General features: G+C 39.8%; 1 protein-coding gene across 2 annotated transcripts in view; it reads left to right on the forward strand.

The window, feature by feature from the left end:
* Nucleotides 1-17,159, forward strand: part of SGCZ (sarcoglycan zeta) — a 611,636-nt gene that overhangs the window by 556,808 nt on the left and 37,669 nt on the right. The window contains exon 5 of one of the 2 annotated variants that reach the window (XM_070407376.1): nt 11,077-11,199. The exons of the other annotated variant lie outside the window; for it this stretch is intronic. Within the exon in view, the coding sequence (XP_070263477.1) occupies nt 11,077-11,199 (123 nt within the window). The remainder of the gene's footprint in view (nt 1-11,076; nt 11,200-17,159) is intronic. 2 annotated transcript variants of the gene reach the window in all.

Genomic DNA, 17,159 nt, shown 5'->3' on the forward strand with positions numbered 1-17,159 from the left:
AAGAAAGCCCACTGCATGGGAGAACATATTTGCCAATGTTATCACTGATAAGGTTTAATCTCCAACATTTATAGGGAACTCATACAACTTAACAAAAGAAAGATAAAAACCCAATCAAAAAATGGGCAATGGACCTAAATAGATACTTTTTGAAAGAGGACATAAGGAAGGCCAAGAGACATGGAAACATGCTCAAAGTCACTGATCTTCTGAGATATGCAAATCAAAATGACAATGAGTTACCATCTCACACCTGTGAGAATGGCTATCATCAACAAATCTACAAAGGACAAGTGATGGCAAGGATGTGGAGAAAAAGGAACCCTTGTGCACTGCTGGTGGGAATGCAGACTGGTGCAGCCACTGTGGAGAACAGTATGGAGTTTCCTCAAAAAAAACTAAAAATGGAACTCCTATTTGACCCAGTGATCCCACTTCTAGGAATATATCCCAAGAAACTAGAAAAACCAATCAGAAAGGATATATGCACCCCTATGTTCATAGCAGCACAATTGACCATAGCTAAGATTTGGAAACAGCCTAAGTGTCCATCAGCAGATGAATGGATTAAAAAAGTGTTACATTTACACAATGGAATACTATGCTGCAGTAAAAAAAGGAGTTCTCACCATTTGCAACAGCATGGATGGAACTGGAGAGCATTATGCTAAGCGAAATAAGCCAGTCAGAGAAAGATAACCATCACATGATCTCACTCATTTGTGGAATATAATGAACAACATAAACTGATGAACAAAAACAGATCCAGAGACAGAGAAGCATTGATCAGACCATCAAACCTCAGAGGGAAGGTAGGGGAGGGCGGAGGGAAGGGGGAGAGATCAACCAAAGGACTTGTATGCATGCATATAATTCTAACCAACGGACACAGACACCAGGGGTTGAGGGCATGAGTGGCGGGGGTTGGGAGCCCGTAGGGGGATAAGAATACATATGTAATACCTCAACCAATAAAGAAAAAAAGAAAAACAACAACACATTTTTAAAAAAAGGTTTCCATTAGGTGGCATCAGACCCCTTGGTCTCTCCGGGGATTGCTAACATCGGCATATGTTTTCCCCAGTCTCTTTGGTTTTGAGCCCCACTCCTACTTATGAATGGAATCTACACTGTGATATACTGTGGGCAACATGGTAAAATTTTATTGTAGTGTTTAGTTGTTGCCCATTTATATTTGACTGTAATTGTTGATGTCTTTCCATTTAAATATACCACCTTGCTGTCTCTTTTCTCTTTACTTCTTCTATTTTTGATCGTCTTATTTTCCATTCCTGCCCTGTTTCATCAGCTGATTGCTTTTTAGTATTCCATTTTATCTCTTCTACTGCATTTCTAGTTAATCTTGTCTCATTACTTAAACATTCATTGATTCCACTCAGATGTAATAATTCTATCAGAAAACATTTATTCCCTGCATGCGATATGTCTTTTTTATTTCTTTTTTAACTTTATGAACTGAAAGAGCATGAATGCATATAAGATGTAAACAATTTTTGAAGAATAATAAGTCACCCACAAACTTTGTGGCATATATAATTTTGAAGTGCTGTAATTTTATGTTTGTATACTATGTAAAAACCAGAATATTTTGCACATATGTAGTTTGATTGGGACCCTTACACAAAACAATAGGCCAAAATGTTCACTTTCACTTCTCTTAAACAACTTGGTCAACATAAGTGGAATAGAGAGATAGATTTTACCTGATGCTCAAAGTTCATAGAGACCAGGCCCAGGAAAAAAAAAAAAAATACCATAGTAGTTTAGAAAATGGTTGGCTAGGTAGTCTATAAGTATTATTATTATTAATTACCAAAATAACAAGAATATAAGTGTAAAAGATTACATTTATACTTAAGGCCTGGTTTTAGAAAAATCTAAATAGAACTCTAGTTTGCCCAATACAATTGTCTATAAGAGAATTTGCCTCAGTACATGATAGTAGCCTTCTCAACAGCATCATTTCAGAAATATATATGTTTAAATTAGACACTGATGAATTTTTGTAACGATGCAGTGATTTCTATTTGAGAGAGAGAGAGAAAGAGAGAGAGAGATTGACTGCACAAAAAACATAAAGAAGAAGAAAATAAAGAGTAATAAAAATGCAACTAAAAGAAAGCCAAATCACAATGTATGCACTATTCAACATGGGCGTGGTGAGTAATTTATTTATTCATATCATTGGAAAGTCCAGGGGTACCTTAGTTTGTCTCTGACTGCACTCAGTTGTTTAACCAATTATTCAGGATTGTCTCTCTGTCCTTGTCTTTCTCTTTCTGTTCCTTTCCTGTGGATTGAATGAATTCTCAGGCAGACTTTTTCCACATGGGAGCTTGACTTAAAAGCTTCAAGTTTATATCATGGTCAGTGTCTGTGATCTGAAAAGAAAAATATGCCTCTTTCAAAACTTAGTGCAAAAATCAGGAGAGTGTTTCAGTCAGGTGCTTATGCATGAATTAATTGCTTTGGTCAGAGAAAATAACACCACTCTAAGAAATGGACCACTTCTAAAGAGTCAGCCCCAGTGGCCCCAGGGACTGACTGTGAGGAATCTATTGTCTGTAAGACTAAAAACAAATGGTATTTAAATGATATTTATTCCAACAGTAATCAAGGAATAGTACACTGAAACCATAGTGGCATATCTCTTACATGCTCAGATTGGCAAAAATATTGAAGTCAGACAACACTGAGTGTTTGCAAAAATGCAGAGCTACAGGAACTCTCATATTCTCTGGGAGGTATGTTAATTGATAAAATCAGTTTGGAACATAACTTTTTGTTATCTACTACATTTAAAGTACATTTTCTACTATCTCACACCCAAATATATGTCCTAGAAAATTCTTGCCAAAGTATAGAAGCAATCTTGTACAAAGATTTACAGCATCATTGTTACTAATTCTGATATCCCAGAAACAACCTAAAAGATTATCAGTGGAAAATGGATCATTGACTGTGCTCTATCCATATCTTATCTAATAATAGACAAACATGGTAATTGACCATACTTTGCTACACCTCCCATTGGCTAATCAGCGTGCTATGCAAATTAACTGCCAACAAAGATGGTGGTTAATTTGCATACTAGGTTCCAAGCAGTGGAGCGAAGTCTGACGGCCCAGGCCAGAGCATCAAGGCCTTACACCTTGGTGCCAGGCAGAGCAGTGAGGCCTCATGGCCCCCAGGCCAGGCAGAGCAGCGAGGCATCATGGCCCCGGTGCTGGCAGAGCAGCAATGCCACACAGCCCCAGTGCCTGGTGGAGCAGCGAGGCCACACGGCCCTGGGATCAGCGGAGCAGCGAGGCATCACAGCCCCGGTGCCAGGTAGAGCATAGAGGCATCATAGCCCCGGGGCTGGCGGAGCATCAAGGCATCACGGCCCCGGTGCCAGGCGGAGCATAGAGGCATCATGGCCCCGGGGCTGGTGGAGCATCGAGGCATCACGGCCCCGGTGCCAGGTGGAGCATAGAGGCATCATGGCCCCGGTGCTGATGGAGCAGCGAGGCATCACAGCTCCGGTGCCAGGTGGAGCATAGAGGCCTCACGGCCCCGGGGCCTGCCGAGCAGCGAAGCCTGACGGCTCCAGGCGGCTCCGGCTGGAACCCAGCCAGAACGAAAGCCTATGTCCCGGGTGCAGGAGGAAAACCGGTGCCAGCAGCCAAGGGAAGGGAAGGAAGGCCTATTGCACTGATCTCTGTGCAACAGGCCTCTAGTGATAGAATAAAACAGTGAATATGAATAAACTGGAGATACATGTATTGAAATAGATGAATCTAATTTAATGTTGACTGCAAAAAACCTAGTCACCAAAAAATATAAGTACTAGAAAGGTATGTGTGTATACATATATATAATTCAAAACAGGCCAATTTTAAAAACTGTTTTAAGAATACATAAGTAGCCGAAACAGGTTTGGCTCAGTGGATAGAGCGTCGGCCTGTGGACTGAAAGGTCCCAGGTTCGATTCCAGTCAAGGGCATGTACCTTGGTTACGGGCACATGCCCAGTGGGAGATGTGCAGGAGGCAGCTGGTCGATGTTTCTCCCTCATCGATGTTTCTGACTCTCTATCTCTCTCCCTTCCTCTCTGTGAAAAATCAATATATATATATATATATATATATATATATATATATATATTACATAAGTAGTACAGTTATAAAATGGGAGTGATGGAAACTAATTTCAAGATAATGTTGACATTGGAGCTCCCCAGGGAAGGAAGGGACATGTGATTAAGGAAAGGTTGCATTGAATATTTTACCTATGTTGTTAATAATACTTATTTACTTGTCTGGGTGATTGGTAACATATTTATATAATCTTTATATGTGTAAGTTTTTCATAACTTTTAAAAAGGATGAGGAGGACCAATAATATGTGATTGTAGGATGTATAGATAGGCGAGGGTGTGATTAACAAAGCACTGACGTACAAATGATGGGAAAAATTGGAATTCATTCAAGTTTAAAAGAAATTTTTATTGAGGAATTGTTATGCACTGGTCCAGACATGGGGTGGAAGTCTCAAGTAGTAATACAATGGAGAATGTAACTTCAGAGTTTTTGTAGCAACCTTACTTGCTGGAGGAGAATGGCTCCTCCTCTGATTCCAAAGCAGAAGACAGATAAGAATTATGTGTGTGTGTGTGTGTGTGTGTGTGTGTGTGCACACTGGGGAAGCAGGGGGAGTGTGGGGTAAAACTGATCTCTGGCAGGATCCTATGAGAATTGTAGATTCCAGCCTGGCCCTGGTGACCTCTTCCTTATTTGGCTTCTCCTCCACTCCTCAAGTACACTTGGAGTACATTTCCCATGAAGTTTTTAAAGACACACATAGTGTGAAATAAAATAAAGTACAGGGCCTCTTTATATCTATATTTCATTAAAGCAGCTTCATTTTTTATTTCCAATTTTGTTTTGTTTGGCCCACGATAATTCTAAATTAGGCCCTTTAGAACACCGAATTTAGTTGAGGATATTGAATCTTGTTTTTGTTTTTCTCATGGGGATTTCTAATCATTTAACAATACTCATTTTCAAGACCTAGAAAGTATTGACAGACATATAAAATTGCAGTTATACAGGCAAAAAGTCCATTATGATATGCTTAAGAAAAACACAGTAGAGATGATCAGACATACTCATTTTGATCTTTGCCTTATCTTCTTTAAATTAGTACTAAATCACACCATATGGCCCTATTTACACTAATAAAAGAGAAACATGGTAATTAGCGTATAACTGCTACCCTTCCCATTGGCTAATCAGCATATCCTTATGCAAATTAACTGTCAGCCAAGATGGCGGCCGGCAGCCAGGCAGCTGGAAGCGAACATGAGGCTTGCTTGCTTCAGTGAAGGAGGACTCCAACGTTCCCCGCCTGCACTGCCGGCCTCTGAGCTGGCAGTTTGAAACATTCTAACGAATATAGAAGCTAAAGAAAACCCCAGAAACCAGCTTTCAGCCGGCCGGGATCTCAGAGCTGGAGTTATACATTGTTTCAATTATAGAACGCAAACAAACCAGATACCTTCTTTCAACAGCGGAAGCCTCAGAGCTAGAGCCAGAGCTAAAGCTGGCCCAGAATAAAAAAAAAAGAAAAAAGAAAAAAAGGAGCGGTTGGAAGCTTCAGTCAACAACCGCCAGCCTGAAAGCAGCCCTCAGCCCCTCACCCAGACTGGCCAGGCACCCTAGTGGGGACCCCCACACTGAAGGGTGTGTGACCAGCTGCAAACAGCCATCATCCCCTCATCCAGGCTGGCCAGGCACCCTAGTGGGGATCCCCACCCTAAAGGGTGTGTGACCAGCTGCAAACAGCCCTCAGCCCCTCACCCAGACTGGCCAGGCACCCCAGTGGGGACCCCCACCCTGATCCAGGACACCCTTCAGGGCAAATCAGCCGGCCCCCAGGCCTCTATCCTATATAGTAAAAGAGTAATATGCCTCCCAGCACTGGGATCAGCAGAGCCACGAGGTGGCATAGCACCAGATCAGCGTGACAGGGGACAGTGCCCAAACCCCCTGATCGCCCTACGGCTCTGTGTGTGACAGGGTGCGGCGTCCCAACCCCCTGATCAGCCCTGCTCTGTGTGTGACAGGGTGCGGCGCCCCAACCCCCCACCCCCCACAGGCCCTGCTCTGTGTGTGACAGGGTAGAGCCATAACCTCCCCATCAGCCCTGCCCTGAGTGTGACAGTGGTGGCGCCCCAACCCCCTGATCCACCCCGCTCTGTGTGTGACAGGGGGCGGTGCCCTAACTCCCCTATCGGCTCTACTCTGTGCATGACAGGGGACAGCGCCCCAACCCGCTGATTGGCCCTGCTCTGTGCATGACAGGGTACGGAGCCCCAACCCCCCTGATGGGCCCTGCTCTGTGCGTGACAGCAGGTGGTGCCGCAATCTCCCCATTGACCCTGCCTTGAGTGTGACAGAGGGCGGTGCCCCAACCCCCCAATCGGCCCCACCCTAAGCGTGACTGAAGGTGGTATCGCAACCTCCCAATCTGCCCTGCTCTGTGCATGACAGGGGGTGGCGCCCCAACTCCCCAATCAGCCCTGCTCTGAGCCTGACCAGGGGCTGCACCTAGGGATTGAGCCTGCCCTCTGCCACCCAGGAGCAGTCCTAAGCCAGCAGGTTGTTATCTCCTGAGGGTTCCCAGACTGCGAGAGGGCACAGGCCGGGCTGAGGGACCCCCCTCCTTCCCCGAGTGCACAAATTTTTGTGCACCGGGCCTCTAGTCTATATATATAAAAGCCTAAGCAACCATTGGACTGTTCGACTGGTAGCTATGATGCGCACTGACCACCAGAGGGCAGATGCTCAATGCACAGGCATGGAAACATGGAACGGACTGATGAATCTCAGAGGGAAGAGAGGAGGGGAAGGGGGGAGGGGGGAGGGAGGGAAGAGATTAACCAAAGATCTTATATGCATAGTAAAGGCCTGGTGCAGGATTGGCCGAAACTGGCCTGGTGCATGAGGTGGGGTCCCTCGGCCTGGCCTGCAGGGATCGGGTTGAAACTGGTAGCCCAACATCCCCTGAGGGGTTCCAGATTATGAGAGGGCACAGGCCAGGCTGAGGGACCCCATCAGTGCAAGAATCCGTGTACCGGGCCTCTAGTGGTAATATATTATTTTAGCACCTTTGGAGATTTCTATTGAATAAAATTTTCCAATTCATGTATATGACTGATTCAATGTAGAAAATTCAAAGAAAATAGATAAATTATTAGAGCCTCTCTACTTCCCATCAAAACATGCCTTTGGCTACTGAATATGACTGTAAGAAATGTGGATGTTTTAAAAGGCAATGGAACAGTATCCCAAGGTAACAAAGAAATTAGCTTAGTTATTATTTCGGTTTGTTTCTTTGTGAAGAATACATAGAACATTAAATGAACTAGAGAAAATATTTGGATATGGATTGAACTCTTCAATATTTTTATGGAACCTATTCTTTTGCTTATATATGTTCTCTCTTTTTCCTGCCAATTCTCACTTCTTCTATCCCTGACTGCTCTTTGTTTGATTTTGAAGTTGCTAGAATAAATTTCCTCAGAGATATACCTAAGGAAACATTGCGTTTCCATACTTTAGTTAGTGAGTTGGTGTTTAAGATAACTAATAAAATATAGAAGTGCCTGAACAACCCCATCTTTTAGGATCTATTTAAGGAAACAGAGCTCCTTACCCAGAGTCATCAGCCACATTGCTCTCTGGCAACACTGGAGGCCTCACAGGATGAGATACAATTGAACTGGACATCACCTCTCCTGTGTACACTGGATCCTAAGTGGACCCAACCAGGAGAACCTGTGATGCCAGGAACATAAAAAACAGAATAAGACAACACAGTGCATGTTAGGATGTAATAAATTTAGTTTGATATAGCCAAATATACTAAATTTAAGCATAAACATTCACAACAATGTAATATATGCTCAACTACATATATTTATTGGTTTTCACTTGCAGAAAAGAAAAGCAATGTTCAGAATCACAACATATTCAAAATTATTTTCTGAAGTGAATGTTTATTTGCTATCAATGCATTGCTAATTGCTTGCAATTTTGTCTCCTGTCATTACACTAATATGTTGAATAAAGTGTAATCTGCAATAATAATTTGTGTATACATTTTAATAATTCTGCATGCATTTTTTTTAACCTAGATGCTTCTCTTCTATTCCGGGTGCATTTACTTAGTTGCTTTGCTTATTTAAATTTAATGAATTAAGATTTTAACTCACCTTGCCATACCCAGACACTTTACTTACAGTTCTAATAGTTTATGACATACAATATCACATTTTTATATTAATAAAGCATCTCTTACATAATGACATTAACTATTATGCCAAGAAAAGTTTTGCTAGTGTGTGTATATATTGCTTATATATATGTAGGTATGAATGCAAGTAAGTTTGTATGTAGTGTGTAGTGATCTAATGCACCTCAATATCATTTAAGTCAGTGATATATTGTACAGACTAATTCACCCAATAATTAAGTATATGTGAAGGAAGTAACATAATATATAAGTTAAAGTTTTATGTGTATAATAGCTATAATATCTTTCAGAAAGTTTATATTTAATATATGCCTGAGTTACTTGAAGAGAGATTAAAACATAGAGGCCACAAAATTCACAATTCACATTTATCAATACATTGGCTTTAGACATTTTTTCAAATATTACCCAGTTTTATTACTATGTTCAAAAATTCAAAGAACAATGTAGACCATAATTCGAAGAAAACACATTCAACTGAATGCAGGCTGCTGAAATAACTTTTCCAAGACCAAATGCAATGACTGTTATGAAGAACAATAGGTCTTCCATAGTTTTTTTCAATATTGTCATTAAATTCTGTAAGGAAAGTTCTTTGTTGTAAAGAAAGATAAAGAACTGATTTTAAAATATAATTCATGCTGTTTTAAACTTGACAGCCTATGAGGTTGTCATAGCAGCTTTTCAAACTGTCTGTGTTGACCTGAAAAAATGTATGTAGTTACAGAATATAAAAAACATATACATCTTATTTTCAGAGAGTTTTATCCCAAATGTTATCAGGGTTTGGGATTAACTTTTTCCTCTTGTTCAGTGACCCTCAGAAGCTATGGTGATGGTAAGGTTTAAGTTACTAAAGCCAGTGGGCTAGGATTGGGTATAGGGCTGAGGACTAAGGAAAGGAAAGTAAGCTTAAGTCTAGAATTTAATTACCTAACATTTTCCTACTAAGCACCCACTAGAAACCAGACACAATTTTTAGTTTAGAGGATATTTTGGAATACGAAGTTGATTTCATGTTTTCAATTCCAGAGGGCCATATCCTATATAATAAAAGCCTAATATGCTATGTGTCCGACTGTTCGACCATTGCTATGATGTGCACTGACCACCAGGGGGCAGACGCTCGGACTGGTAGGTTAGCTTGCTGTTGGGATCTGGCTGATCGGGATTGGGTGAGAAGGGCTAGACACGCCCTGTAGCCCTCCTTTGGCCTCTTCCTGACCCCAATCTGGCACCCGTGGGGTCCCTCAGCCTGGCCTGTGCCTTCTTGCAATCTGGGAACCCTCGGGGGATGTTGGAGAGCCGGTTTCAGCCGGATTCCTGCAGGCCAAGCCGAGGGACTCCACCAGTGCATGAATCCAGGCACCGGATCTCTAGTATTTAATAAATAATACATTTTCTTAGTTTAGGCTGCCATAATTAAATACCTTTGAATGAGTGACTTAAACAACAAAAATAAAGTTGTCACAGTTCTGGAGACTGGGGATTCCAACATCTAGGTACCAACAGATGCAGTGTCTGGTGAGAGGCCTCTTACTGGCTCACAGACAACCAAATTGTCATTGTGTCCTCACTTGGAGGACTGCAGAGAGAGTGCACTCTTCATGTCCTTTTATAGGGGCACTAATCCCATTCACAAGGGCCCCACACTAATGGCCAGATGACCTTTTAGAGGCCTATCCTCCTAACAGCACTACACTGGGGGTTAACATTTCAATGTATGAATTTTGGGAAGACACAAACATTGAGCTTATAGCACATGCTAAAATAAATGAAAAGAAGTATGCACAGAATGTTTTATGCCTAGGTCCCTGACTGGGCTAGATTGCAACTTGCAAAAGTTTCTAATGTAAGTATATGGCAGAGGAGGGATGTTCCAAATATGAACAAGAGGGGAAGATATAGATCCATACGTGAAAACAAATAAATGTTATGGAAGTAACTACTCCTCACCCTCTGACCTGTTTTATCTTCTTACTGAAGCCCTCCAAACTCTCCTAGGAATTGTGTTTTCCAAATATGGGGGATGGGTTTGTAGTCTGTGAATGGATTAATATGAAAAAGTATCCAATAAATTGAAAATAGATTTCAATTCTATATTGTAATTATATTTACTTAATATTATATTTTAACAAATGAAGAAAACATTTTATTAGAAGACATGTTGGGGAGCACATAAACACTTACATATACATAAATATGTATATGCATGCAAGATTGTTAAAGGGTTCACATTCAGTGATAGTAAAGGGTGAACAAATTTCAATATTAGACTCTGGAATGTAAACGAACTAAAGTTTCCCAGCTGAATCATGCTTTAGCTTGTGATGCGGCAGGTATGGGCGCTATTTTCTGCTTGGAGAGAGAAAACACGAGTCATCCAGTCCATGAGTATTTATTGAGCCGGCAGCAGGTGCCAGGGGAATGCCCCATTTTCAGGCTGCAACCAAGAACAAAGCAGACATTGTCTCTCCTTGTTTATACACAGAGTTTTGAACTAGCTAACCCCACAGACATTTTTCGGATCACGTCAGACATTTAGATGTCAGATGGATGCCCAGCCACCTAAGCCCAGCAATATTCTTCCAAATTGTGCAGGCTTCTGAAAAGTATAACAATTAAAAATATTAATTCGGGTGAAAACATATTGGAGAGATCAACTAAACAATATATGCATTTCTCTTATCTTTCTAAAAATACATATTGATGATTTCCTGCTTACCAGTTTCATTTTTAAACTTTCCTCTGACCATAGGAGCTGATGCTGTGGAAGCTCAGTGTAAAAGATTTGAAGTGAGAGCGAGTGAAGATGGCAGGGTGCTGTTTTCTGCAGATGAAGATGAGATTACCATTGGGGCTGAAAAGCTGAAAGTTACAGGTACTGTAGATTGAGGTATTGAAACATTGTTTACTTCTTGAAAGAATTTATCACTGGAAAAAAAGCTACGTTATGAGGTGTGTGATCCCCATGTCCAAAACTGAGTTTCACGTGATATCACAATGTTTGATTTTCCAACAGTCTTCAAAGAGAAGGCCCTGGTTGTGGATGCTGAAACGAATGTAAACATTAGCCTTGTTGGTGTGTAATTAAGCTGTGAGTCTCAGGGAGGGATAGGTGGAGGAAAGTGGGTATGAATGGTGGAAGATAAAAGGTAGGTCAAACACTAAATAAAGCTTTCTATAGGTGATAGACAAATAAAATGTAGAGATATTATTTAAAAATAAAAGATATGTGAAAGGAGAACTAAAGTGTAAATACCACCTTTAAAATGAAGTAGGGGAAAGATTATAATACAAGTAAACTAAATAATTGTTCTTTAGGGCTCATAATTATCTTAAAAAGTATATAAACCGAGAAATAGTGCTGATCACATATTATTTAGGAGTTATTAAATTAAGGTTCTAACATTAGGGTCATAATTCAATCAACAACTGAAATTGAAAAGCAAGAACAACAACAAAAAACACACACACCAAAAAACAGAAAGTTAAAGGGATGATTGGGAGCAGCGAATAATTTTTAAAGACAATTTTAAGCACAATTTCTATTCAATTATTTCATTCACAACAATAACACATGTTTTATTAAAACTAGCCAAAGAGGCCCACATTATTTTAAGAAAGAAAAAAGATGAAATATCTTTGACTTTGTGTTATCCAAATAGGAGTTTGGGAACAGCTTCTGGGATATCTGTCATATCTAGTTAGGTCCAACTTAGTCCTCTGCGCCCTGTGAGAGCAGTTAGCATGGTAATTGGCCTCTGCTCTCCATGGGTTTTGGGGTTGAATCCTATCTCTACTATTCAATATTTTGAATAAATCATCTATGCCTCCAATTTTTCTTAATCTAAATGATAATGATAAATTTAGTGTCCAATTATGTGTGTGTGCACATGCATGCCTGTGTGTGCAGCTGTATGTTTACAAGGTTTTCCACACATAATAAAGACGTTGTAAAGGTTAGCTCTTTATTCTTATTAATAAAGAGAAATAATAATATTGTCAATGTCCCAGACATGGCTGCGTGGACTTCAAGAAAGATTTACTATTAAATAACAATGAAATTCAACAAGGGTTGTTGAAAGGGGATCCTCACTGGGCATCCCTGGGATTGCTCACAACCCACTACCACCCTCATGTCCTATCTTTTGTGAGGGTGTCCTGCTGAGTAGCTGGGGCCTGTAACATCAGGTTGGTGTTTGGTTGTAGCCCCTATTATTATCCATCTGCCTTATTTTCCTTTTTTTTCTTAAAATTCCTTGGGAAGGTCAGAAAAGGAGGTATGCATATAAGGCAAAAATTAACCAAATTGACCTGTCTAAGTCCTGTGATGGGGGCAAGGGAGACTTAAAAAAGCATGAAGATATGGTTAGTGTAGAACACAGACAAATCACTAAGGACATTGACTTTAGGGCCCTTTGCGCTAACATGTGAATTGCTGGTTGGTAGAAAAGTTGGGTATGTGGTTAGAAATGCACTCAGGGAGATTGGGCACATATGATTTCAATATTTAGCAATCTTTGAACCTTCATAGTGCATACTGGTAATCAGCTTTGAAACCAGTATAATTCTGAGATAGCATTTAGAATATTACACAGTTACCCCCAAATTATTTAATCAGTATTCAGATATTCCCATGGGGTACTTTGCATTCATAAATGAAGGGAAGTTCTAGAACTCTTGACAGCTTTTAGGATTCATGGAATTTTAACTTTCTCTGATCTTTATGTTACCTTGACTTGTCTCATAACAATTGTGGTGGAATGCTCTCTTTACAAAATTAGACACATTCAGTAGTTTTTGAAATTTTTTCTTTGAGGTAGGTGGATACTCAATTTTATTTTCCTCTTTTTCTTGGTATCCTTGGACTATAATTTGAGCCATTAAGTCAGGGGAGAATGTGCCTCCTGAAAAATCTAAGTTTTTCTGCTTTTTAATTAACTGTCTTGAGGCAGTCATCTCCACTAACCTGTTCATTTTTTTCTTGCTCTCTCTCCCGCTCTGTGTATGTGTGAATGTGTGTGTATGTATGTATAGTATATATAAATAGTATATATGTATATATGTATGTATAGATGGACAACTACTTTTATCTCATTCTAGCTCTCTTTTTCCATTTCTTTCTCTATCTCAAAATTATACACATAACTGAGTTTATTCTTCATATATTCTTGATTGATCTCTATTTCCCAATTATCTCAGAAAATTAATCAGTTGTACAATAGATTTATGTACTATATGATTCCAGAAGATCCCAAATAACAAAATAATGTAATCCTGAGCCCATAATTTCTGAATCCAACATAATTTTGTAAGGGTTTGAGGAATAGCACTTAGGATGAAAGAATGAGCGTGCCTCTCCACATTGTTAACAGATGCACGGAGAGTAACTGAACTGATTAGAATCACCACCACCTCCCCAAGTCTCCAGGCACATTTCTGTTTCTCATAGACACAAGCATACACGTGCCCTCTCAAGCCCCGCTAGGCCCGTAATCCTTTGCTAGATGATTGCATATTAATTTTATAGTAGCTGTGTTCCTTCCTGTGATACTTCTAAAATAAAGGGGGGAAATATATCAAAGACAAATGTAGTTTAGCATTTTACATGCTTGGAGGAGAAAATCGTGCATAGCGTAGCATGCAATTTAGGGGAACGGGAATTGATTAGTAAGCCCACATATACTTTAAAGCAGTGCTTGAATCATTGAACACATAACACTGCAAAGAAACATTGACTCCCGGGTGCTTCATATAATTAGTTAGCTGCGCTGACAAGACTTCAGAGTTGAAGTGACAGGAGATCTGTGTGAAGTTTATTCTAGAATTTTAACTTTGTGACACAAAATGTTCTATTTAAGGAAGATTCTTAGGAATTAAAATGAGCCCTTCCTATCATTATCCTATGTGAACAATAGCATTTTGTACATGGACTTCTCTTTCAGGGAGGCAGAAGTGGATGCATTTATTTAGTGTGTCTATACACCTGAGGCAAAATCATTGATGAATAAAATTATTCATTGATCTAGTATTGCTCAGGATATTTACATTTACCCTTCCTAAAATGTAGCAGGAATTTACATCATACATGTAAATACTAGGGACAGCAATTCTCAACCTGTGGGTCACGACCATCGGAAAACACATGTAGCATATCATATATTTACATTACGATTCATAACAGTAGCAAAATTACAGTTATGAAGTAGCAACAAAAATAATTTTATGGTTGCGGGTCACCACCACATGAGGAACTGTATTAAAGGGTCGCGGCATTAGGAAGGTTGAGAACCACTGGTTCAGGAGGAAAATGGCAAATGGTTACCTGAACACAACCACCCCACAGTTGCCTATCACCATGATGAGTAATCAGATGCTTGAAATGTATAACTCTTTACTCTTGATATTACTTGACTTGCTCAGTAATTATTTACTTAAGTCTTAATTTGTGTTGTTGTTTTTTTTTTTCATTTAAAAAAGTATCTTTATTATTTAAAGTATAACAGATGTCCCCTTGGGTGTTTCTCTTTTCCTATTGACCCCCTTCACCCTGCACCCGCCCCTCCCAGGCCTTCACCAGACTATTGTCTGTATCCATGGGCTATGCATATATACATGTAAGTTCCCTGATTCATCTCTCTTAAATCTTAATTCAAATACACTTATTTGACCTTTACGTGCCCTCTCTGTGTCATTGGACATTTTGGAGTTTCACTTGTTAGCTCACATATGCATGCTTGAATGCAAATCTTATTTGCATTTTGTATCCCCTACTATTGGCCAATGATATCACTTAATGCAATTATCTTTTGAGAGCAGATAAACAAATGAAAGATAGAAACCTTTACACTCAGAAGACTCAAATTTAGTGCTTTCAGGCAGAATCTATCAACTTCAATTTGTACTTTCATTTGTATTCCATGCTGTATATTCACTTGGAAACAACCTTCATGTACAAGTCATTTGGCTTTATAAAGTGAAAGACTGTAGCCCTATAGAATACCTTAATGTTAAATTAAATGCTATCGGTTGGACGTAGACCTCTCTTTTTTGTATTTGAGAGAAAAAGGAAAAAAACGGAAAGCTAAATGTGTGAGGAGAAAGGGTATGTCTTTTATTTTCAGAGAGTAGAAATTAAAACTGGCAAGCTGAAAGAATAATGAATCCCAGCCACGCATGTACCCATGCCCTTGTGTTGACTTGAAAAGCAAGAGTACCACTCCTTTGTCTCTGTTCTAGCTGAGTGCCTGGGAAGATAGACACGTTCTCATGCCTGTGTGACAACTGAGGAAAGGATTTTCTGAAGAGCTGTCTTTTAAATTAAACACCATGTGTCTGGGTTGAAATCAATATTTTCTGGTTTGTTTTTATTAGTTAGTCTGCTACATCCTTGTTCTTGTCTGTTAAATTGGCACATGGTGAAGGGGGCAGCTATGGAACCAAGCGTTCTGTTATGCAGGACCATCGTTCCCCCCACCTGTCCAAATGCCAAGAATGTGTACCACTCAGCCGGCAGGATGGATGGAGCTCCTTGGTCCGAATAGCACTTGAAGAAATGTGATTAGATCAGGAGCTGAGGAAAGTACTGTGCAGGCATTCATTTACTTGAGTGTGGCATTTCAAGTTCACAGAGTAGGGTAAATCACCCACCTCACTCACCTAGCTTTCCAGTTGCTTTTAAACCTCCTGAGGAGAAAGATTTTGGAGACACTAATGATGAGTACCACTGTACCTTACCCCCAAATCTCCAGGTAAAACTCCTGGAAGGATTTGAAGTGTATAAATAATGAACTAGGCCCTATTGGAAATCCTCTTCATGACTTATTTTTCTAAGCTATTATTTAAATGTTTCCTACTTTTGTTAAAGCAAAACTTGCAAATATACTTTTATAATAAAAATGTGAAAAATGTCTTAAAAGAGGACAGTCCCTTTAAAAAATAATTGGGGTGTGTTGAATTAACAAGTTTTTGTAGTGGCTTTAAATTGTTCCATTGATGTTTACAATGTATCTGATAGCTATGGGCCTTAAATCCCCAAATATCTCAAAGATATAATTTACCCTTCCATCATGTAAATGAATTGTCTGATTTCTTATGTATCATGATGAAGTTTAAAAAATATATTACTTATAGAGTGTGGTGTCCTGGAAGTGTGTGCAGTTTCTCTGTTTGTTTGCCGACTGTCAGCCAGGAGCTGGGGTTCCCTCCTGGAGCCCACGCATCTTCCTTCGCACGTTTTCCAAGTCTCCTGCCTCCAGGAGCACTGGGTTGAGTTCCTCTCGTGATTCAAATCCTCCAATATCCTCTTCTGCCACAGCTGGGAAAAGGTTATCTGCTTTTAATAGCTCATGTGATTACATTGTCCAGATGCCTGCATAATCCAGGAGGATCCCCCTATTTTGAGGTCAATAGGTTAATAACCACCAGTACACCTGTGAACCCCTTTGTCATGTAGCATATTCACAGGCAGCAGGATTTAGGGAGTGAACATCTTTGGAGAGGGGGTCATTTGTCTGTCTTGCGTACTGTACCAATCATTGAATCTCTCTAAGCCTCTGTTTTTCTTCTCTAAGGGAGTATTTAGAGGACACACCACATAGGATTTTGGTGGAGGTAAAAGATACATTGAAAATCACTTAGGAAGAACCCTACCACAAATTTGGCATTTAGTAACAACCACCATTTTATAATTTTTAAATACCATTAATGTTCTCCTGATTTGTTTGCTGTTTTTAAGGTAGATAGTTGTAAAGGAAATTAAAATACATTGCACAACAGATAAAGAAGGAAAATAAAATAAGAGAGTTGAAAATGCATGGCATGGAAATTGTATATTCA

The sequence above is a fragment of the Myotis yumanensis genome, unplaced genomic scaffold (assembly GCF_028538775.1).
Source record: "Myotis yumanensis isolate MYYU_CA2020_CCGP unplaced genomic scaffold, mMyoYum1.0.hap1 SCAF_3, whole genome shotgun sequence".
NCBI lineage: Eukaryota > Metazoa > Chordata > Mammalia > Chiroptera > Vespertilionidae > Myotis > Myotis yumanensis.